The sequence below is a fragment of the Periplaneta americana genome, chromosome 11 (genome assembly GCF_040183065.1).
Source record: "Periplaneta americana isolate PAMFEO1 chromosome 11, P.americana_PAMFEO1_priV1, whole genome shotgun sequence".
Classification (NCBI taxonomy): domain Eukaryota; kingdom Metazoa; phylum Arthropoda; class Insecta; order Blattodea; family Blattidae; genus Periplaneta; species Periplaneta americana.
In genome coordinates, this window is record NC_091127.1 from 4685985 (window position 1) to 4711947 (window position 25963).

A 25963-nucleotide genomic window follows, 5' to 3' on the forward strand; every position below is an offset into this window, starting at 1 on the left:
AATAAACCGGGAACGAGAACCAGAATGAAAACGAGAAGCAGAGGACGTGAATATGAAAATTTTTGATTCACAATAAACCGAGAACGTAGACGACTATGCATATCGATATGCATGTCAATAACGATATGTAAAGTCGATATTACGCATTCTGATGTTATTAGTGTATAATTGACCAATGGCGTTCTCTCATGAGTACAAGGCAGCCAAAATAAACACAGGTTAACCAACTTCGAAATTTCAACGGTACTATAAATATGCCCATGCATCTTTATTATCACAACCTATTTTAAGTCTACCATAACGTAAAATAATTAGAGAAGAAACATTTGTAATAGAACAAAAATGAACACAACAGTAGTTATTGAATTGAAGCATGAATATGTAGTGTGTAATACAACCAATACAGTAATAACATATGATTCACTTACGATCGGTGTTCAAAGATGCAGCTATTGAAAGCCACGTATTCTCCTTCATTTATACGAGGCGCGCCGCTTATCGTAAACGTGAGGATTTTCCTCAACACTCAATATTAGAATCTCATCAAATAAAACTTGCTCCATGATGCACAGCACAGAACAAAATAATGCATAGGTTATGTCACGGTCTTCTTGCTACAAAATATACGACGACAAAATAACTTTTAGATGGCAATAGAATGAATCTAGTGGGCTGTGATCGGAAACATGAACGCCAAAGTTGAAACTTGGCCAACTCTCCGTTCCCGATCCCGGGCTCCGGCAAGCTTTTCATTAATTGTGAATGCTCACATTTAAATGTACACATTTTAACAATTTTGCCATTTTCATTTTCGTTCCGATTCTCGTTTCCGGTTTATTGTGAACCAGCCTTTAGTCGTTTTCTTGTCAGTCAAAATGTGGATGCCACAGCATAAAGTGCAGTGCACAATCTGTTTTGCAGAATTTATTCAGTTACACGCAGTGGTCAAATTGGAAATTAATTACTGCCAGTATGCATTACTCTGATATTTATTTCAACTGACATGTTAAGATTACAATACACAGTTGCTGAGACTTGAGTGTTGCACAGCTGACAGCAGAATACATTTCAGTCACTAGAACTAATAGCATTGATAAAGTAAACATTCTTACCTAGCTATACAGAAGTCGAAGACTTGCAGGCAGAAAAATGGCATCAGGTATGATGGTTTGCCTTTAACAGCACCAAATACCATAAGAAGAGTGATTGCAAACGTGCAGAATGTAACCACTACACCAACATTCAAGTCCTCTGTAACAAAATTCCATCTCATTAGTATTGCTGTCAAATAATTTACATTTTAAATAATTCTAAAAAAAATTAGAATTAATTTCGTAAACATAAATGATTTCTGAACCCTATTCCACAAAGGAACGGTGTTGTACATTACAAATTACGGATGAAAGATATTGTAAAGTATGGAGTTGTATATTCCTGTTTCATGAAAGAATTAAAGTCTGCTGTACATTACCCGTGAATTGTTACTAGTGACGTCATATCAATAAACATACTACGTCGTAACATGAAGCAGCTGGTTATTTTCGTATTTCATTCATTGAATTAGGTTATGTTTGTTTCTTTAATCGTAATATATTTTACGGTAGATTATACAGCAAAGATTCGTAGAGTCTATGAATTTCGTAACCCTGCAATGTTATTTTAGTTTACTTCTTGAATAATTAAAAATTTACTTCCTTATTAATATCATCACATCCTCTCAAGCTCCCCACATAATCACTGCCTGCTGTATCGCATCCTATAGCTGCAAACAGCCACAGGGTGTTATCTAGCAGGCAGTGCACATAATGCTCCTTGACAGTTTCCCATATTAGCCAACAGATGCCACTAGTAACGATCTTCACTCCCAAACTTAATTGTTGCGAAATTACAAACACTGCAAAATTATTCAAATGGTGTCAAAAGATCAGGGGCGTATTTTGCGGGCTACCGGCGGTAGTTCAAGGAAATTACAAAAGAAAAAGTTTATAATATAACATAATGTAATAATTTTGTATTATTAGTTTTACCATAGTAATTAAAATTAAAGTAATTGTTAGATATATTTTGTGTAATAATAGGGTCAGCGGTAGCCCAAACCCTTTAACCAGTATACGCCCCTGTAAAAGATATGAAATTGTTTCTTTTAAAGGAAATAGAAGCAAGAAGAGATATTCTATTGCACATATTTATCAAATATTATGAAATAAATATATTTAAATCACATTAGTACATGTATTTTTTAGTCTCCTTTTATTGGTAGAGAATATTTGATAATTCACTAGTAAGTTACAAATACTTGTACTTTAATGGAACACAATCATGAAACTTCATTGGTAATTTGTAAGTATGGAGTGGTAAAGTACTGCTGTAGAAAAGTCTTTTGTGGAACAGACACTCTAGTATTTTTACTAACTAGAGAATTTATACAAGAAGTCTCATTTTAGGCTTGGGGCTGATTTAATCACTCATTATGTATGTTTTACTTGGTAGGGAAAATATACATATTGTAGTGTGTGTGATTTATTAATTGTCACACCAGATTGGCGAGTGTGAGAATATTGGTTCTGTTATCTTTTACGAAGTATTTTATCAGGTCTTTCAATATCAGTTAGGTTTTTATTTTATAAATTTTTATTTTTCTTATAATAAACTGTAACTATTTTATTGTTAAGGTAAATGATGTTTATTGTTCACTTTCCTTACTCCAATAAGACAATTCGAAATGTTATTCAAGATTCAGGGAAGACGCAACAGATGGGTGGACTGGTATGGCATCTCAAAGCTATTCTATTTTAATTTTTAAGAATATAAATGGTTATGTAGTATAACTAGGGAGTCTCTTAAGATTTGCAGTCTGGTGTCCTGGAGATGGTAGAAAAGATCAACTGAAGATCTTTTAATAGTTCACCTTGCACCAAAAAGCAACCCAATTCTTTTCCACTTCTCAATTTTATATCTGTCTGAAAGGTATGCACAACAAGCAACAAGATTTATATCTTGTATTTGAGTGCTTCCTCTTCCAAAGCATGCCGTTGGATCAATTATGTATCCCTTACTTCTCTGTCTGTCGATCACAACTATGTCTGCTCTCTTAGTGGGACTTTCATTGAAATACAATGCATTTCTTTATGCACTTCAAACTTGTTGCACTCTCTAAAGCAGTGGACAACTGAGCGTCTTGCTCTCTTATGGCGATTTATTCTAAGAAGTTCTCCCTTTCTACAGAAGCCAAGCACATGTGATAGGGTTTCAGGAGATAATGGGATAGAGTGGCTAGTTCCTTTCCCCCTAAATGTAAGATAACAAGGAAAAATAGAAAGAAAAAAATACTAATTTGACAGGTTTAGAACTCTTGTTTTTTTTCCTTAGTAGTTTCGCACAAAGGCTATAAGCTATTGTAGATCCTTGTCAGAAGAGAATAAGAAGAATATACTTCCTTACTGGCTTTTAAAGAACCCGGAGGTTCATTGCCGCCCTCACATAAGCCCGCCATTGGTCCCTATCCTGAGCAAGATTAACCCAGTTTCTATCATCATATCCCACCTCCCTCAAATCCATTTTAATATTACTTTTCCATCTACGTCTTGGCCTCCCCAAAGGTCTTTTTCCCTCCGGCCTCCCAACTAACACTCTATATGCATTTCTGGATTCGCCCATACGTGCTACATGCCCTGCCCATCTCAAACGTCTCGATTTAATGTTCCTAATTATGTCAGGTGAAGAATACAATGCGTGCAGTTTTGTGTTGTGTAACTTTCTCCATTCTCCTGTAACTTCATCCCTCTTAGCCCCAAATATTTTCCTAAGCACCTTATTCTCAAACACCCTTAACCTATGTTCCTCTCTCAAAGTGAGAGTCCAAGTTTCACAACCATAAAGAACAACCGGTAATATAACTGTTTTATAAATTCTAACTTTCAGATTTTTTGATAGACTGGATAATAAAAGCTTCTCAATCGAATAATAACAGGCATTTCCCATATTTATTCTGTGTTTAATTTCCTCCCGAGTATCATTTATATTTGTTACTGTTGCTCCAAGATATTTGAACTTCTCCACCTCTTCAAAAAATAAATTTCCAATTTTTTTTTGAATATATGAAATAAAAGGGCAGTAGGTCATCACTTTCACTGCCAGTAACTCTGAAACTTCTGAGAGTTTTACAATTGGCTTTGCTATATGGTACAGTACTTCATTTCATTAAGTTTCATCTGAAAAAAATCATCAAAATTGAAGTACTAACCCAAAAGTGAGTCCTCTGTGAGTATACTTTAGCTTAAGAGATGGGAGAAGCCCATGCCTAACATTTCTCTTCAACAAAGAGTGTAGGCTTACAGGGCTTTGAATTCTAAGAGAGAGCATTATTTTACATGTCTTCTTTAAGCATGTGTAGTTTAAACATTGGACTCTGATCCTGAATTATTGGAAACGGCTGCTATGCACAAAGTCATTACGTATACATAACCTTTGGTCCAGGGTTTACAAACAGATATTGTTGTTTATGAACACAATTCTGTACGTATTACTATAATTATCAAGGCATTAATACTATGTCATCAAACAGTATCTGTCACGTGTTGTTAGAGATGTCTGTTTTTGTTAATAACAGATAAAACCACATGTTGCATTTAGGTGGTTCGAGTATAACATTTTTATTCATATAATGCAAATTTAAATACCAGTAGTGAAATAAAATGAAATTTGTTTATAATGCGAAAATCTTTTGTACTTGCGAAATAACACCACTTTCTGTTCTTTCCATATTTAGGCCTATATTGTAAAGTAACTTTAACAGAAGGAGTTGCAGAGTTGCTATACTTTTTATTATTTCTAATATTGTTTTATTATTTACGAAAATTGACTTTCAAACTTTTTTTTTCCTCGCTGTTATTTATACTCGCTTTAACATCTCTGGTCAATCGCGAGTTAATCTTTGGTTGAAATCCGAAGGCCTGTGTACTATTGTTAAGACTGGTTCTATTTTTGTGAACTAGATGGCGACTATATATGCATGACTGATTTGTTATAAATATGATTTCGGTGATGAATGAGGCCGGTGATTTTCAGGGATGTTGTGGCCCGAATTTCCTGGCATTTGCCTAACGGTTGAGGAAAAACCCTGACAAATCTCAACCTCGAAATTCAACCCGACCGGGAATCGAACCCGGGCCCTCTGCGTAAGAGACCAGCATGCTGACCCCTACACCACAGAGGTGGTCTTTCAAATGTTGTCAACGCTCCCTGTGAAGAATATAAGTAAACAAAACATACAGAAAGCTGAACTCAATATGAAAAGAATCACCAGTCATTCACATTCCAGACAGAATCTTCAGATGTATACTGTCATCTATTGCAATGCAGAGGAGAGCTGTTGAGGTATAATTTTTTATTACTCAAGTACAAAATTGTTTATTTATAGGTCATTTTTTCAGCATTTTAGATCATTTTCTAACATTTTTTGGGTCATTTTATAGATCTTTTTAGCGTTTTTTTAGGCCATCCAAATCCCTGCCCTGCTGATTACTTATATGCAGTTTTTTTTCTTCTGGAGAAAAAGGTGGTGGAACTCTATGTAGAATATATTATAGAGGAATACCATCCAGTGCTCGGGAATTTTGTCGTTTTAGCCTCCTTTAATCAAACTTTAAGTCTTTCAAGGCCTAGACAGAGCTAAAGAAAAATTATGTTAAAAAAATTGACATTTCTTGGTTTTATGATGAAAAAACACAACAAAAAGGTGCAAAAACACCGTTCTAGCAAGTTCCGCCAGAAGAAAATCTCTGCTTATATGTACAGCTGAAATCCACAGTTCAAACCTGTACTATGATATGGGTTTTATTAAAATAACACATTTACAGTTCGGAACCTTCTCTGTAAAATAGTAGGTCATGTAAAGGGAAATGTTTGATAGGAGAAAACTATATTTGAAATAACGCAAAACCTTCAACCTTCAGCTATAAGGAGTCACTCTCTCACTTTACTCTTCAATATTCTTCAAACCTCTAACCCTAGCTACCTAGCTTCTCGTTTTCAACTTTTGTCCTCATATCACGAAATAGATACTCGCTCACAACACCATATCACACTCTCCATTCCTAAACACAGAACATCCTTCTACTCTTCATCTTTTACGGTCTCTGCAGCTCATCTCTGGAACTCTCTACCACAACATGTCAGAGACTGTAGGACATTGTCTAGTTTCAAAAATAAATTAAAATTTCACTTTTTTTAATTAGATTCCTTTCAGTTATAAGCCCTCTTCTCTGCGATTGTTTTGTAAAAATGTAGGCTATATATTTCTTTCCTTCCTTTTCCCTTTTGGTTCTCTTTATCAGCTGATGAATTTATTATCATAGCCTTTTTATTGTGAATTTTATTTAATATTCGTATTTCTTTTCTTTTTTATTATTATTATTTTATTACATTCCATTTAGTTATATTCTACCTTAAGTTTTCCATATTAACCATTTGTACTAAATGAGTTGCTTTCACTATATTCCAATATATTTTACTTTCTTTTTTCTATTATGGTATTATTTTCATGTTGTTCAGTGTCGATTTTAGTATGCTATTATTATTTTTTTGTAATATGTTAGTATTCTGTTCTTTAACTTTTTGTTAAATTTTAACTGCTTGTATACTTTGTGACTTGGTAGAGTGTAAGAGAAGGCCCTATGGCCTTAACTCTGCCAGTATAAATAAAGAATTATTATTATTATTATTATTATTATTACAGCAACTGTCAGCTACAAGGGTACAAGGTAAGAAAAAAGATGGAGGTGTAGGAATGGTACAGTAATATTAATGAAGGTACGTTTTCTTTGCAATAAAAATAATCCCATATTCATTAAAGTCAAAAACTTACGGTGATTAAGACTGCGATGCGTGAAAATGTCGCGATATCCGTGTGCTGTGGCAAAACTTGGCCTCCTCGTATCATCTTGTGATTTTAGACTTAATTCAATATTTGAACCCATATCAGGACTTATGATTTCCACAATAGGTTCTTCTACTTCACTCAATGGAGTTGGTAGAGCTGGGCCCATCATTGAGTCATCCACCATCTCAGGGTGACGGAGCACCACTGCAATGACTGACAAAGCCAGTACATGGATCATCTGAAAATAATAACATTAAAGAATGTTATATTTCGACAAACACATTCAGATCTGAACCCCTTATTAAACTCATAAATAAAAATCGATTAAAATTTGACGTACAGTAACTTATATCTAAAATTGATAGATGTAAATACGATTCTCTTAAAAAAAGTATTTGCTGCTTTAAAATATGTTATACAATTTATATTTTTTTTTTTGTGTAGAGTTTCTTTAAATATTGGAACTAATACAAAATATTATGTTACATATATTCCATAGTGTATAAGTTCACTGACAGGCCTAGTTATGTTATGCTAACAAGCCTTTCATCATTGGAGTCATTATTATGGCTGGATCAGTGGTTAAACTTTATTTTAAAATACTTTATAAATACTGAAATCAGAAGTAAACACTGAAATATTGAAACAATTGTCTTTAGAGACAATTAATATTAGGTATCCTCCACAAAACTGGCTTCATTTATACACCGACAGATCCTTGATCTCCAGAGAATAAGGTGCCGGTGCAGGTGTTACGTGCTGTCTCTTCTCACTTTATAGATCTCTTGGATATGGAACAACAAGTTTTGATGATGAAATCATTGCAATAAGTGAAAGTCTCAGGAATCTTCTATGCCACATCGATAAATTTAAGAATGCAGTTATATTGTCAGACTCCAAAGCAGCTATTCTATCAATCGTCTCTAAACACACACCTTCATCTCAAACAGCAGAAATAACTAAAATGCTCTCTCAATTAATATCACTCAATAAAAGAATTGTATTCCAATGGATACCATCCCATTGTGGAATCCTGGGAAACGAGAATGCGGATGCTTTAGCAAAGAAGGGCAGCACTGCTACTTACAGACCTGTTACTAAATCTACGTATTACTCTGTGAAGAGATTTATTAAATCTACATACTTAGACTTCAACAAACAAAATTTGATAACAAAATCTCAATGGGAAAAAATGGAACTCTCTGCATCATAATCCACAGTTAATTCCCGATTTACCACGAAAATCGTCTGTAGCTGCATTTAGATTGGCAACAGGCCATGATTGTTTGGCCAAACACCTGCATAGAATTGGAATATATCAGTCCCCTAACTGTCCATTGTGCAACTCAAACAAAGAAATGGATTCCGAACACCTCAAAATCTGTGCTTCAGTGGCTGGCCATGATGATATCTTTGAAAAATATTGGAGTGCAAGAGGTCAAATGACTTTATTGTCAAACGCCTGGCATTAGAAAACAACAACTATATTTTAAATGACACAGGTCCGAATTATATCTGAATGTTCTGTTATATCTGAACCAAGTTACTACGAAACACTAAAGTATGTACTTAATATTCACTTAATATTAAATCATTTATTTTCAGAATAATATAAAATTAGATCAAGCCATGAACACAACCCTCGCAAACAGAATAGGTGCACTTTAACAACAACAACAACAACAACAACAACAACCACCACCACCACCACCACCACCACCACCCCCACCCCCACCACCACCACCACCCCCCCACCACCACCCCCCCACCACCACCACCACCACCACCAGCATCCTTGCATGTATTAGGCCTAGTGGTCCGTTACGGTCTCTTGCCAACGCTTGAATGGTCTGCCCAAGGATCTCTTGCCCACAAGATGGTAATTTAAAATTTGGCGTGGAATTCTAGAACGAGGCATTCTGATGACATGTGATCTCCAGTTTTGTCTGTATTCCTGTAGGTATTCCGTAATCGGTTCAATCTGCAGTTCTTTCATCATGTCAAAATTTCTAATGTGATTCATTCTCGTGTATCCCGCTGTACGACGTATAAATCTCATTTCTGCCGCCGTTAATCTTTGGGAATCAATATTACGAATCGTCCAAGCTTCACTACCAAAACAGAGTATAGGTCTGGCCAATGTTTTATAAATTCTGGTGCACGTGTTTTTTTGTACTAAGGTTGGTTTGAATATCTGATTAATTATCCCCATTGCTCTGTTGAATTTAATAATTTTCTCATTCAAATCTTTTTCTTCTTCATATGAAATTTGGTAACCGAGATAACTAAAATTTTTGACTTGTTCAATGATCTTATTATTGATGCAAATTTTGCTACGGACTGGTTCCTTTCCTAAAAAAGCCAACACTTTAGATTTGTCTGTTGAAATTTCCATATTGAAACTTTCTGCCATTTGAAAGTTGTAAACCAAACGTTGTAAATTATCTTCTGAAGTTGCCATAAACACAATATTATCAGCAAATAGTAAGGAATCTATTTTGGACAAACGACTTGTCGGTATACTTCCATGTGGTTTCAATCTCCATTCCTTAATAATGTGATTCATGTATATTATAAATAATAGAGGAGATAAACTACAACCCTGTCTCACTCCTTGATTTATTCGTTTCTATTCTGAATATTTGTTTTTATCCTAACCTGTATATGATTATTATTATAAATATTGTAAATAGCTGTTATTAATTGATTTGGAATACCATCATGTGCTAAAATATTCAATAATTTGTTTCTATCTACTCTGTCGAAGGCTTTCTTCATATCAATAAATGCCAGATGGGTTTCAATATTAAATTCTCTATGCTTTTCGATCAAAAGCTTCAGTGTACAATATCCATCTGCACATGATCTACCACTTTACCCTTAACAGTAATAAATAGGCCTAATATAGGTTAATTATGGAAAAAGACGTCTAAATTACGAAAATATCACACGAAAATCAGATATGTTGGTTAATCAGAATATTTAGAGATTAAGAAATTATTACGCCATTTATTCACAAATGAATTAAAAAAACTGATTATCTGTATTAATTATGTAAATTGATCTAAATGAGGGGTTGGAAAGCAATGGTGGATCATTAATTAATTATGTAAATATTTATAAACTATATTGTAGAGGAATATTAAGCGCACGCACACACAACCCCCCCCCCCGCACCCGCGTGGTGGTAATTCATTATCAAAAAAGACTTCAAACATTCAAATTCTAAATATGGTGTGAAGTGTATAAAATAAAATATTAAACCACAATATTAAATTTACCACCTATTAAACAATGTTACTGTTGAATTCTTAAACCAATTATTACGTCATTAAATTATTAAAAGATGTAAAATAAATAAAACAGTCTGATATAAAATAATCTTAAATACTTTGTTCATTACACATTTATCATATAACATAATCATCTTATACAAATTTGATAAATGAAATGCTTCTTAATGGAAGGAATGACTGATAAGCAACAGTCAAATGATTATCTCTGATACGAGAACAGGCTGTCTAAGCTAAACTGCACTTCTCACACACTTGAATGATAACTCCAAATTGGTCATCCCAAGAGATATTTTATCTCCTATAACATTTTACTTGAAGTCTTTGAGTTAACGCGTATTTTAAGTTAATTACTGCTTTGAATTAAACTATTTCAGAAACCACTGGCCTACCTTCTTTTATTTGCATACTTCTTCTTATGGAAAATAAACAAACACATCAAGAAGAGAACTATTACGACTGATTTCAGATATATTTGTGCACACAGGTAAAAAATTCTTACATGTCATGTAGGCCTATGCAGGCCATTGTAACTCCTTCCTTTCAATTCTAAATTTTAATACCCTTCCTTAATGGTTCATCCACACGCAACAAACAGTACCTATTAAAAGGTATAGTAAATCCTTAACATCGAGCCCACTCTACCACGTTTTCTGCTATACTTGCAATGGTGTGTTGTTTCCAGCATGAAGAATTGCCAATTCACAATGAAACAGTACATTACGATACAAGATTTTGTAATTGCAAAATACAATATATTTTGCATTGAAAGTTTAGAGTAATATTAATCCAAAGCCTTCGCAAAAGTGCACTGTAATGGTAACTAAGTAACAATAAATGCACTGTAATGGGTCTATTTCAGTATACCTAGATTATGTTATGGAGAATGGTTTCCCTAGCAACAAGTTTCTGTGTGGGAATGCTAACTTTCAAGGCCTAACAACAATAGCTGTAAAAAAAAAAACACGATCGTGTAAAAAATAATTTATTCTGTTGTTGTTTTCTAATGCCAGGCGTTTGACAATAAAGTCATATGACCTCTTGCACTCCAATATTTTTTAAAGATATTATCATGGTCAGCCACTGAAGCACAGATTTTGAGGTGTTCCGAATCCATTTCTTGGTTTGAGTTGCACAATGGGCAGTTAGGGGACTGATATATTTCAATTCTATGCAGGTGTTTGGCCAAACAGTCATGGCCTGTTGCCAATCTAAATGCAGCTACAGACGATTTTCGTGGTAAATCGGGAACTGTGGATTATGATGCAGAGAGTTCCATTTTTTCCCTTGAGATTGTGTTATCAAATTTTGTTTGTTGAAGTCTAAGTATGTAGATTTAATAAATCTTTCCACAGAGTAATACGTAGATTTAGTAACAGGTCTGTAAATAGCAGTGCTACCCTTCTTTGCTAAAGCATCCGCATTCTCGTTTCCCAGGATTCCACAATGGGATGGTATCCATTGGAATACAATTCTTTTATTGAGTGATATTAATTGAGAGAGCATTTTAGTTATTTATGCTGTTTGAGATGAAGGTGTGTGTTTAGAGACTATTGATAGAATAGCTGCTTTGGAGTCTGACAATATAACTGCATTCTTAAATTTATTGATGTGAAATACAAGATTCCTGTGACTTTCACTTATTGCAACGATTTCTCCATCAAAACTTGTTGTTCCATATCCAAGAGATCTATAAAGTGAGAAGAGACAGCACGTAACACCTGCACTGGCACCTTGTTCTCTGGAGATCAAGGATCCGTCGGTGTATAAATGAAGCCAGTTTTGTGGAGGGTACCTAATATTAATTGTCTCTAAAGACAATTGTTTCAGTATTTCAGTGCTTACTTCTGATTTCAGCATTTCTTCTGTTAAATTTAGATTATATTCTATATTTAATAGAGTTAAAGGGTTTGGTTTAATTTGTAAGTTTTCTTTTAAATTCGGGATATTGATTTTCTGTTTTAATTCTTGAACCATGGATATGAAACTTTTTTGAGTTTTCAATCTACAGAGAGGACTGTATGAATGCCAATTGTTTCCTGGTAGTCTGATAAGTTTTTCATATTGAATCAGTGCTTTTTCTTCTATTATCATTTCGATGCTGTTAATATTAGTGAGGAATCTCATAGAATCTATTGGAGTTGTTTTGATTCCACCAGTAATGAGCCTGAGAGCTAGGTTTTGAACAATTTATTCTATAAATAATAATTATTTCTACTAGCCGGGGGGGGGGGGACTTTTTTCTCAGATACTAAGGAACTCAACCCATTTGTCAGTATATTCTACGTAATAAACAATCATGAAAGCTGCCGACTTTGGTTTGGATTGAAGCATCATTGTGTGCTTTAAGTTCAAAGACCACTTGTTTTTTCACTAACACAGTAATTATATTTTACGTGCATAATTCCTGGATAAATTGACTCATAGATAAAAATATATAAAATCCAACAAATAGTTTATAATAAATCACTGTACACAGAAGACATGCTCAAAACCAATTTTTCATTATCAGGGAAACTGTGAAAATTTCAAGATCGATTTTTTGCAGCATCACAATAATTTTAATCTAATATTGCCAAAGTAAGTGTTCTGTCTCCCTTCTAAGCCTTCTGGTTACAAAAATTATTCAGTGAAAGGGAAGGGTGAAGGGACAAGAGGAAGTAGGGCGAAATAGTTTGTTCCTTTCTTTTCAATTTTTTAAGTAATAATATAAATTATACCACTTATCTTTTAGGGGAACAGCCAATGAAAGAACTTTATTCATACCTACCAAAATGTCCATCTTACCGGCACATAGGGTAAATTTTAATTCTAAGAGAACAAAGGAAACATGAGATTGGACTGGGGGAATGCCTTGTACCTGACATATGTGCACTTTCATTCTTGTTTGTATGTCATGATGAAACGAAAAATGTATCACTGTCAAAGGAAAGTGTACCCATATGTGGTTCAGTCATGTGGACGAGATAAGATAGTCTCTGAGGTTCATGGCTCATAAAACAACTAGCTAAGTCGTGTTAGACTACAACAGTTAAAGTGTTTCATCTCAAAACACTGTGGTATCAAATTAACTACATAACAAACAAGTATTATGTGGTTAAATATTATTCTTTGTATTTCTATGCTATTTACTTCAATACCAAATTACTACAGATATAGAAGTACAATCACGTTAAATAAATAACGACAGGATACATTAGGTTCTACTATCCATTTCCTTTCACACAATCTATACTAATAATCAGGGAAAGGATTTATATGTAAATACATATTTACTTATAAAGCTAATATAATTTATATTTTGCATTATCTTTATGTTTCACAATGTGTAGGGTTGAAAAATCCTACTTTTATTTTCCATATTTTTCCATATTTTAGAGTTTAGTACATATTTTCGTTAATTTCCATATATTTTCCATATTTCATATAAAACAGTCCATATTATATTAGGTTTAACAATAAAACAAAACAAAATTCCATTAACTTTTAAAAATACATTTCAACAATAGAGATTTAAACACATGTTCAGTAATCCCTTTAACATCAGAGTTATTTGAAAATTAGCAGTCCTATCAACAATGGGAAAGTAAGTTACAAAACTGTATTAATTTAATTTAAAATTTTTAACAGACTTCAGTTGTGCAGCTCAACAGTTAAATGCCAGTCAGAGTACACATAGGTTCAGTTTTGTAAATCATACTATAAAGACGGTAAATATGCCAAAAGTACGTCATTCAGTCAATTTAAAATCAAAACTAACAAGTTACATTTCAGAATTTAAAGAAGATGGTTTATCAACTGACAATAAAATATTATTTTGTAATTTGTGTCAGTGTGCAGTATCATCTACACAAAAGTTCCTGGTGCAACAACACATTACAACTAGTAAACATCAGGCCAACAAACAACTAAATTCCAAGCAGAGACAATTGTTTTTAACACAACCAACAACATCGAATGTAAGATCTGAGTTTAACATCGACCTGTGCCGTTCTCTCATCTCTGCTGATATTCCTCTCTACAAACTAAAGAATAAGGTCTTCAGGGAATTCCTTGAAAAATATACTCAACATACAATCCCGGATGAGTCAACACTTAGGAAGACGTATGCTCCATCCATCTACGATGAGACAATACAGAAGATAAGAGATGAAATTAAAGATAGTTCAATTTGGGTTTCCATTGATGAGACTCCCGACAAAGAAGGTAGACTTGTTGGTAATGTAGTTATCGGTTTGTTAAGTGAACAATATTCTGAACGAATTCTTTTACATTGTGATGTTCTAGAAAAGTGCAATAACAAAACTATAGTTAAACTGTTCAACGAAGCTATGGGTATCCTGTGGCCAAAGGGTATTATGTACGATAATGTGTTATTCTTTATTAGCGATGCTGCCCCTTATATGGTCAAAGCTGGACAAGCATTATCTGTTGTATATCCTAAATTGACTCATTTTACTTGTGTGGCGCATGCATTTCATCGTGTGGCAGAAGTGGTCAGAGACAATTTCCCTAAAGTAGATTTGTTGATTTCATCAGTGAAAAAAGTATTTCTCAAAGCTCCCAGTAGAGTTAACGTGTTGAAAGAAATGTACCCTGAAATTCCATTGCCACCAAAGCCAATTTTAACTAGATGGGGTACATGGCTAGAAGCAGTTGAATATTATGCCGAACATATAGACTCTATTAACAATGTTCTCCTTGCATTGGACTCTGAAGATGCAGTCTCAATTGATACTGCGAAAACAGTTACCTGTGACATAAGTGTGAAGAATGACTTAGCTCACATTCAGCATACATTTTCATGCATCATAAAAACGCTCAAAAGTCTCCAAAATAGGCACCTTTCACTATCTGAAAGTTTTGAAATTATAAATAGTACTGTGGAACAACTGAATCGTGGTAGAGGTAAAGTTGCAGATGCAGTAAGAGCTAAGGTGGACACTGTACTTTCAAAAAACCCTGGATATGAAGAACTACAAAAGGTTGTTGCTGTGATGAGTGGTGAATCAACAGTGAAGATTAACTTGGACTTATCCCCAGCAGACATTGTGAAATTGAATTATGTACCAGTTACTTCTTGTGACGTCGAATGCTCTTTTAGTCAGTATAAATCTATCCTCAGAGACAATAGAAGAAGATTCACTTTTCAGCACTTGAAAGAAATGTTTGTAACCTATTGTTATGGTAACAGACAATAAAAATTGTGTTTTGTTGAAACTACATTGGAAGATAAGGTACGTCCATTATATTTTTTGTTTAGTTTGATTAAAATGTACCAATATTTAACGTACATAGTCATTTTTTTATAATTTTAAGTCCATATTTAATTCCATATTTTGGTAAAAATCCATATTTAATTCCATATTTTGGTAAAAATAACTACATATATATTTACATATTTCATATATTTTTAGTCCATATAAATCCGTTCCCTGCTAATAATAAATCTGTAGCCAAAATTTTTCTGGTAATTTTCGATTTTCCAAAAATAATTGGTGTTAACATTTATAATTAACCATCCTGGAACCGAAAACCGCTTTTTTGAAATTTTTGTTTGTCTGTCTGTCTGTTACCCTTTCACACAATAATGGCTGAATGGATTTCGATGAAAATTTAAATATAAATTAAGTTCGTTGTAACTTAGATTTCAGACTATGTGGCATTCAAAATACTTTATTTAAAAGGGGGGTTATAAGGGGGTCTGAATCAAATAAATCGAAATATCTCGCTTATTATTGATTTTTATGAAAAATGTTACATAACAAAAGTTTCTTTAAAAATGATTTCCGATAAGTTTTATTCCATGCAAAATGTTGATAGGACTGATATTTAAGGATATACAAGACTTTTAAAATAACAATACAATACATTTTCACCGCCGCCTCAGATTATAGCATTGTTGTTCCTGCAGTAACTCCTATGTGCAAAATATAAAATTTTTCAGTAGGAAGAAAAAACACATTTATTCATTCCATTGCAATGGTACATAGGAGATCGTGAATTCTTACATTTTCGAAAGAAAGAAATATAATTACATATCACTATATAGTCTGTATCGCTATTTAAGTTATTTGAAGGGTTCAGAACCATAGTGGGCCAAGCGCCATTTACTGAAGACGAAGAAAACAAGGGTTAAAATTAAGTTATTACCATAATTCAATGGAAACATATAGCAAGTAATATAAAGTATACACATTAAAACTAAATGATATGTCAATCTTCACTAAACTATGGTTGCATGTAATAACAAATAAGAAACATGTTAAACAAAATTGTCATTGCACCAAATGAGTGCTCTCTGGACCAAAATGATCGCATTTTAATTATTAAAATACAATTTAAATTAAGTAACATATTAAACGATTTATCCTTCTATCAAACACGAATGTTCCCTGGATCAAATGTCCTATTTTAATTATGTAATTACTTTATATTTATTTCTAACGAGTGCAGCGGAGCGCACGGGTACGGCTAGTGAAGAAATACAGAGAACCACATTACTACAAATTAAATACAATTTTGAGAATCTTACCAAACACATCAAATGCTGGTCTTCATATTTTAATATTCTGTATTTTACTCTCATCCTCTCATAAAAATACGAACAAACGTAGCTACGACAAGAGCTTATAGTTAAAGAAACAAGAGTTGTAACACATATCACACACAGGCATATAGCTTAATTATAAAATCTGTGGTGCAAATAACCACAGAGGGCAAAGACCAACCAGCCGACTTCACATCCACATACCTCAGCAGAGGTGAACGATCATCCAATTAGTACAGGTAATATGTGGTTAGCACAATATCCTTCCAGTTTTTATAGCTGGCTTTCAAAATTAGATTTTGCTACTCACTGCAGTTCCCTAAATTCATCACGATGATGAACAGGTACCAGTTCCATACATCATCATCATCATCATCATCATCATCATCAGCCTAAGGCACCACAACTTCAAAATCGAAAGTTTTGGCCTTCTCAATAATTCTCTTCTAGACACTTCTGTCTTTGGCTGCCTTCAAATTAGTCACTTTCATTTTCTTCAGGTCATCCATCACATCATCTTCCCATCTCAATTTAGGTGTGCTGATGGCTCTACTTGATATATAACTTTTACATTACCTTTTTACCAGTCTCTGGTCATCCATGCTTATTACCAGGGAACGGATTTATATGGACTAAAAATATATGAAATATGTAAATATATATGTAGTTATTTTTACCAAAATATGGAATTAAATATGGATTTTTACCAAAATATGGAATTAAATATGGACTTAAAATTATAAAAAAATGACTATGTACGTTAAATATTGGTACATTTTAATCAAACTAAACAAAAAATATAATGGACGTACCTTATCTTCCAATGTAGTTTCAACAAAACACAATTTTTATTGTCTGTTACCATAACAATAGGTTACAAACATTTCTTTCAAGTGCTGAAAAGTGAATCTTCTTCTATTGTCTCTGAGGATAGATTTATACTGACTAAAAGAGCGTTCGACGTCACAAGAAGTAACTGGTACATAATTCAATTTCACAATGTCTGCTGGGGATAAGTCCAAGTTAATCTTCACTGTTGATTCACCACTCATCACAGCAACAACCTTTTGTAGTTCTTCATATCCAGGGTTTTTTGAAAGTACAGTGTCGACCTTAGCTCTTACTGCATCTGCAACTTTACCTCTACCACGATTCAGTTGTTCCACAGTACTATTTATAATTTCAAAACTTTCAGATAGTGAAAGGTGCCTATTTTGGAGACTTTTGAGCGTTTTTATGATGCATGAAAATGTATGCTGAATGTGAGCTAAGTCATTCTTCACACTTATGTCACAGGTAACTGTTTTCGCAGTATCAATTGAGACTGCATCTTCAGAGTCCAATGCAAGGAGAACATTGTTAATAGAGTCTATATGTTCGGCATAATATTCAACTGCTTCTAGCCATGTACCCCATCTAGTTAAAATTGGCTTTGGTGGCAATGGAATTTCAGGGTACATTTCTTTCAACACGTTAACTCTACTGGGAGCTTTGAGAAATACTTTTTTCACTGATGAAATCAACAAATCTACTTTAGGGAAATTGTCTCTGACCACTTCTGCCACACGATGAAATGCATGCGCCACACAAGTAAAATGAGTCAATTTAGGATATACAACAGATAATGCTTGTCCAGCTTTGACCATATAAGGGGCAGCATCGCTAATAAAGAATAACACATTATCGTACATAATACCCTTTGGCCACAGGATACCCATAGCTTCGTTGAACAGTTTAACTATAGTTTTGTTATTGCACTTTTCTAGAACATCACAATGTAAAAGAATTCGTTCAGAATATTGTTCACTTAACAAACCGATAACTACATTACCAACAAGTCTACCTTCTTTGTCGGGAGTCTCATCAATGGAAACCCAAATTGAACTATCTTTAATTTCATCTCTTATCTTCTGTATTGTCTCATCGTAGATGGATGGAGCATACGTCTTCCTAAGTGTTGACTCATCCGGGATTGTATGTTGAGTATATTTTTCAAGGAATTCCCTGAAGACCTTATTCTTTAGTTTGTAGAGAGGAATATCAGCAGAGATGAGAGAACGGCACAGGTCGATGTTAAACTCAGATCTTACATTCGATGTTGTTGGTTGTGTTAAAAACAATTGTCTCTGCTTGGAATTTAGTTGTTTGTTGGCCTGATGTTTACTAGTTGTAATGTGTTGTTGCACCAGGAACTTTTGTGTAGATGATACTGCACACTGACACAAATTACAAAATAATATTTTATTGTCAGTTGATAAACCATCTTCTTTAAATTCTGAAATGTAACTTGTTAGTTTTGATTTTAAATTGACTGAATGACGTACTTTTGGCATATTTACCGTCTTTATAGTATGATTTACAAAACTGAACCTATGTGTACTCTGACTGGCATTTAACTGTTGAGCTGCACAACTGAAGTCTGTTAAAAATTTTAAATTAAATTAATACAGTTTTGTAACTTACTTTCCCATTGTTGATAGGACTGCTAATTTTCAAATAACTCTGATGTTAAAGGGATTACTGAACATGTGTTTAAATCTCTATTGTTGAAATGTATTTTTAAAAGTTAATGGAATTTTGTTTTGTTTTATTGTTAAACCTAATATAATATGGACTGTTTTATACGAAATATGGAAAATATATGGAAATTAACGAAAATATGTACTAAACTCTAAAATATGGAAAAATATGGAAAATAAAAGTAGGATTTTTCAACCCTACACATTGTGAAACATAAAGATAATGCAAAATATAAATTATATTAGCTTTATAAGTAAATATGTATTTACATATAAATCCTTTCCCTGCTTATTACGTACCCCAACCATCCTATTCTGAGTGATCTAATATATATATATATATATATATATATATATATATATATATTATATAATTTGAACTGGTAATGGAAATTACGGGAAAATGGCTGAACGGATTTTAATAAATGACCCCTCATTTTGAAGCTTGGAACTCAAAGTTTTCAGTGAAATGTCAATTTTTCAACATAATTTTCCTATTTTCCAAAATCCATCTGTCGTCAGTTTTGAGAACTAGCTAATTGCATTTCAGAATAAAACAAAACACACACTACAGTAAACAATATTACACGAAGGCCATGATCTGCAAGAATGCTGACATATTTAGAGCTCAAATTAAATTGGTTATTAAAAACTTAACTTACTAAAAATAATTTACAGGTTCGATTCTGTGGCGTGTAATTTTCTGGGTACAGCTGTGTATTGGATATTAAAAACTACAAAACTTGAGGTAGTTTGATGACATTATTATCATTAGAAATGAAATATTACTGTAGTTAATGCCATGATGTGACTATTTTTCATTAATTATACATATTTATGCTATATTGATGATATGAAAGTGAAACGTTTTGGGGTTATATAAGTAGATGTAGAGAAGAACTTAAATTAGATTTTGATTTCTATATTTTACTGAGTGGCGGCTATATTGTATATATAGTATATGTTACTGAAAGCTATAAAACTTACGTAAGATAATATTATTAAAAATCAAATATTTTTATAGTTATTAATCAAGTGGGGTTGGGTCTTTTTCATATATTTAATGGCGGTGTGGTGTAGATATTTATATGCGAGGTTCTCTTCAGTATTGGCTCGAGAGAGAGTATCTTTCATTATTATGGAAGCACATAACTTTCAGAATGTCTGGTATTCTTCATTGAAAATAAATCTGAAAAATGTTTAATGAACTTAGTTTGCAGCATTTGCTGCACAAGCCACTAGTTTATTATATTTTGATTACTTAATTCACTATTAATTTTCATTCTCCAATTATTATCTGCTCCTTTTTTGGTAAAAAAATTCTTCTAAGTATTTTCTTTTAGAAAATTAGCAATTTTTTGTTTAATTGCTTCAGTTTCATACACTGGCCGAAATTTCATGAGAAAATTTCTTTCGAACCAGTGCCCATTCCGTATTACTAGTCCATGACATGACATATGATGCTTCAGACCACATGGATATGGCATGCGACATACAGGGTGTGGAAAAAATAGATATAAAAATTTGAGAGTAGAACAGGGTGACAATATTATCATCATAATTCTGATTGTTTTTTTACTCTATCTTGAAACGAGAAATTGGCCCATAAAAGCAATGCATATTTACACGAGGATGAAAGAAAGAATAGTACAATACAGAAGTATCCATGGTAGTGAATGGGGATGGACTGAACAGTTAATTGAAAAAAAAAAAAAAACTGGATAATCCGTATCATAAAAAAAGTCCATAAATTAAATTAAATGCACTTCTGTGACCTTATGTTTAACATGCTAAGTGGGGGAACAAAAGTTCACTAATATAAGTTCGGTTGTCAACAACAATTTTTAAGGTCCAAGGATACTCCTTGTGAGGCTGTCTATGGAGAAATAGGAATAGCAAAGGTCTCGTGTTGTGGATTTAAATACAGGGTTGAGCAGATAAAACCGGCCCTATCTCATGTCATATGATTTGGAAAATAAATTATGTAGGGTATTGTTTTATTTTCTTTCTTTTTTCTTGAAAATGTAATTATGTTGGCTATACTGTATCTTCCGCGTGTTTTGTGTCATTGTTGTTGCGCCATTGTTGCTTATAACCTCTTCTGGTTGCTGTTTAAAAGTCAGACGTTCTAAACACATGTAAAGAGTTGTTCTTTAAATAAGCATGACTTATTCAATACCAGAGCGAATATTCATTGTGGAGGCGTGCGTACAGACCAGCTCTATTAAGGAAACACAATTATTCAGAGACAAATATCCGCTTCGCTCAGTACCAGCAAAAAGCAGCATTCAAGATTTGGTGCGAAAATGGCGTACTACTGGATCTATAAAAAATGTAACAAGGATCAGAACTCCTTCTGTCCGGACTCCTCAACTTCCGGCGCGAATTAATGAATTTATCACGTGACACGTGTTTTCATGAACCTGTTAAAACGTGCACAGAAGTGTCTAGATGCAGATGGAGGGCACTTTCAACATTTATTATAAAGGTAAATGCATTTTATTTTCATTCCATTTGAAGTTTGTTTCAAATCATTAGTACCTATCAATGTCATAACACGGGCCGGTTTTATCTGCCTAACCCTGTACTTTATACACTTTATCCTTGTTTTTATTAAATCGTGCATAGGTGTAATGTCAATATCGTAGGCCTATTCCGATACAAGGTAAGTCACAGTATTTCAGTACCTTCTTTCCCAAACTGCTCAATTATTTTTTTCGATACTCCATTTGTAATGGAACATCAGCGCTTAATCAGTACAATTGACGACAAAACCATACCAAGACTGTCAAGACATGGGTCGTTTATTAAGTATAGCGACACTGTAAAAAATCTTGGATTATTAATGGACAGAGATCTAAACTGGAATAGTCAAGTAACTCACATCTGTAAGAAAACATTTTCATTGCTCCACTCCCTAAATCACTTGCGAAACTGTCTGCCTCTTTCCACAAAAAGAAACATTATTCAATCGCTAGTGATGCCCCATTTTGATTACTGCGATTCTCTCTTGACAAATATAACTGTCAATTTGGTTGAAAGACTACAACGTGTTCATAATGTGTGTGTCCGCTTCATCTGCAATACTCGTAAATTTGACCACATAACGCCATCTTTTGAAGTTCTTTCATGGGTCCGCCTAAAGGAACGTAGAATAGCACATTCTTTATTTGTTCTGTTTAGAATATTGTTCACTTCTACTCCAAAATATTTGAGAACTCGCTTTGAATATCTTACAACGTTATGGAATCAACATCAGGCCTTATTATCCATTCCTCATCACCGCACCTCTTTCTATTCATCCTCTTTCACAATGTCAGTTTGTCGCCTATGAGACTCCTTACCTCGTCATATCAGGGATTGCCGAACGGTTAATCAATTTAAATTAAGAATTACATACTTTTCCATGAAATTGATTTGTGAGTGTTTGCCGATTTTTATAGGTTATTCTGTGCATATGAATTGTCACTTAGGCCTATCATACAGTAGAATTAGGGTATGAATTGTAAATCACTTAATTATGTATCATGTTTAGTTAATATTTCATTATAGCCCGTGTAAGTTTGTTAATGTGCATGAAAATTATTTTTATATTTAAGTATGACTTTACTATTTTTGTCATTGTTTCATTATGTATTTCACTTCTGGTAGTGTGGAAGAGAAGGCCTCATGGCCTTAACTCTACCAGAATAAATAAATAAATTAATTAAATAAAATAAATAAATATTTAGCACGTTTTCTTTTGACACTTGTGGAAGACAGAGAGATAGATAATCCGGCAATCGGTTAATAGGGCGACAGATAATCTGGGTTCTGCTATATGCTGCAAAAATGTTCGACACTTACATAAAATTTAAGTTTTCATTGACACTCTAGCGACTTTGATTTTCTTGACTTGCATTGACACTCTAGCTCCATCTCACTTGCCGAATACCTCCAGACACGCAGCATCTGCTGCTGAATTAGCCGTGAAAAAGAAAGTCAATAAATATGCTCATCTTTTAGACAATTATATCTCTGTTCCCTTTGCTGTGGAGACCTTCGGTCCTTGGAGTCATGACGCTAAAGTTCTGGTATCTCAAATCGGCCAAATTTTGATCTCCATTACTGGTGATCGCCGTTGCACTACTTATTTGCGTCAATGCTTAAGTATTGCTATTCAACGCGGAAATGCAATGAGCGTTTTGGGTACTCTTCCAGAGTCCAGCCCTTTGGACGAACTTTTTCTCCTGTAAATTTTTTTTTATCTCTATGTAAATGTTTATATTTAGTGTAATTGTAACAGTGAAAATATTGTTAATCCAATAATTTTTTATTTTTATTTTTTTTCATAAGTGTATATTATTTTTGGGAGTGTTTTTGTAAGTAATTTTATGAGGTTGTTATTGATATGCTGATAAATTAAATAGTTTTCATTATACTGTATATTAATGCACACATTGTTAATATGAACTCCCTCATTTAGTGTTTCATCAAGGTCAATTCCTCATAGTTTAATGCTGTAAGTGTTATCATCATTATTACCCAATGTGAAGCACATAGTTTCGGTCTTTTCTCTCATTTAAATTCAGTTTATTAGCTTAAATCAAAGTCCAACTTTCTTCAGCACAATATTTTTTAAATTCCCTCCCTTATCAATACTCTTATCTGCTGTGAGCAAGATTGTGTCGTCAGCATACAATCCTGATTTGCAAGGAACACTTAATGACGATATAATTACTAGATTGGATGCTTCATTTCCTGAAACAACCATCTGCTTCCTATTATAGGCTATAAAGAAGAAAGTCCACACCTGTGGAGTAATAGCGCGTCTGACCACGAAACCAGGTGGCCCGGGTTCGAATCCCAGTCAGGGCAAGTTACCTTGTTCTTCATCAGGCTCTACAACTCTCAGATGAAAGTGTTGGCCTTCTCAACAACTTTCTTCCATTCCTTACGGCTTCCAACTACCTTTGTCCAGTTTTCCACTTTCATCAATTTCAAATCATTCAGGACATCATCCTCCCATCTATTGTTTGGTCTACCCTGCTTTCTGTTAACTATTGGTTTCCATTTGTGTATTTGTTTGACCAGTCTATTATTCTCCATTCTATTTATATAACCAAACCATCCTAATCTTAGCGATTTTATATGATTTATTATGCTCCTATTCTTTATCAGCTCATTCAGTTCACCGTTATATTTAATTCTCCATGTACAATCATTCATTTTAGTTGGACCAAAAATTGCTCTTTCAAAAATTAGCAGTCTGTGTTTTATGGAGTTTTTAAGGACCCATGTTTCGCTGGCATAAGTTACTACAGGTCTTATTGTAGTACAGTATAGCTTAAATTTGGACTGTTTAGATATCAATTTACTTCTAAATAACTGCAGGTTGGCATGATATGCTTTGTTTCCCATTACAATTCTTTCTCTTATTTCTTCCTCAATGGCGTTGTTGTTATTAACAGTTGATCCAAGATACTTGAAACTTGGAACTCGTTGAATCATTATATCATTTATTTTAAAATCTCCTAAAGTTTCTCTCTTTGTGCTGCATTTTAATAATTTTGTTTTCTTCTCATTAATTATAAATCCGGAATTCATTGCCTGTTCTTTTAAATTGTTAAATGTTTCTATCAAAGCCGGTTTTGTTCTTCCAGTTGTTATTATTATGTCATCAGCATAAGCTATACATTGCCTTAGTTTTGTTGTAATGTTTCCCCTCATCTCCAGTGGGCAAGTTACCTGGTTGAGATTTTTTCCAGAGTTTTCCCTCAACTCAATATGAGTAAATGCTGGGTAACTATCAGTGCTCGATCCCAGACTCATTTCACCGGCATTATCACCTTTATTTCATTCACATGCTGAATAACCTGAGACGTTGATAAAGCATCGTAAAATAACCCACTGAAAAAAAAGCTATAAAGAAGAAATCATCAATTTCAATTCTCTATTTTTTTACTCCATAAAAAGGCAATTTTTAAATTATTACACAGAGAAATTGTATCAAATTGCTTTGCTTAGACAATGTACAAGGCTAGCTCCTATAGAGGCCTTGTCTTCAAATTCCTCTAACTCTGCAGAGAAGCCAGCACTGATCACAAACTGAGACAGTGACTAGTTATTTACCTGAAAGTGTTCATCAAATTGTTTCAACAAGCAGTTATTTACTATTTTTGCCAACATTGCAATTAAGGATATCGGCCCATAGCTCAAAGGTGAGGTTCAATTGCTTCTTGTAACATGATATAGTTTTGGTCAGTTTAAATACATTAGAACAAACTCCATCGAGAATCTGATTAATTAGATATATAACAGGCTTCATTATACAGTCTGGTCCATTTGGGTATGAATAATCTATACTAATAATAAATCTGTAGCCGAAATTTTTCTGGTAATTTTCAATTTTCCAAAAATAATTGGCCCTAACATATATAATTAACCACCCTGAAACCGAAAATCGCTTTTTTGAAATTTTTGTTTGTATGTCTGTCTGTATGTTTGTTACCTTTTCACGCAATAATGGCTGAATGGATTTCAATGAAAATTGGAATATAAATTAAGTTCGTTGTAACTTAGATTTTAGGCTATATGGCATTCAAAATACTTTATTTAAAAGGGGGCCTGAATTAAATAAATCGAAATATCTCGCTTATTATTGATTTTTGTGAAAAATGTTATATAACAAAAGTTTCTTTAAAAATAATTTCCGATAAGTTTTATTCCTTGAAAAATTTTG

General features: G+C 33.5%; 1 protein-coding gene across 1 annotated transcript in view; it reads right to left on the reverse strand.

Moving 5' to 3' along the window:
- Positions 1–25963, reverse strand: part of LOC138708730 (lysosomal-associated transmembrane protein 4A) — a 44642-nt gene that overhangs the window by 8613 nt on the left and 10066 nt on the right. Inside the window, exons 3-4 of the mRNA XM_069838852.1 lie at positions 6866–7118; positions 1113–1251 (exon numbers count right to left, since the gene is read on the reverse strand). Coding sequence (XP_069694953.1) covers positions 1113–1251; positions 6866–7118 — 392 coding nt within the window. The remainder of the gene's footprint in view (positions 1–1112; positions 1252–6865; positions 7119–25963) is intronic.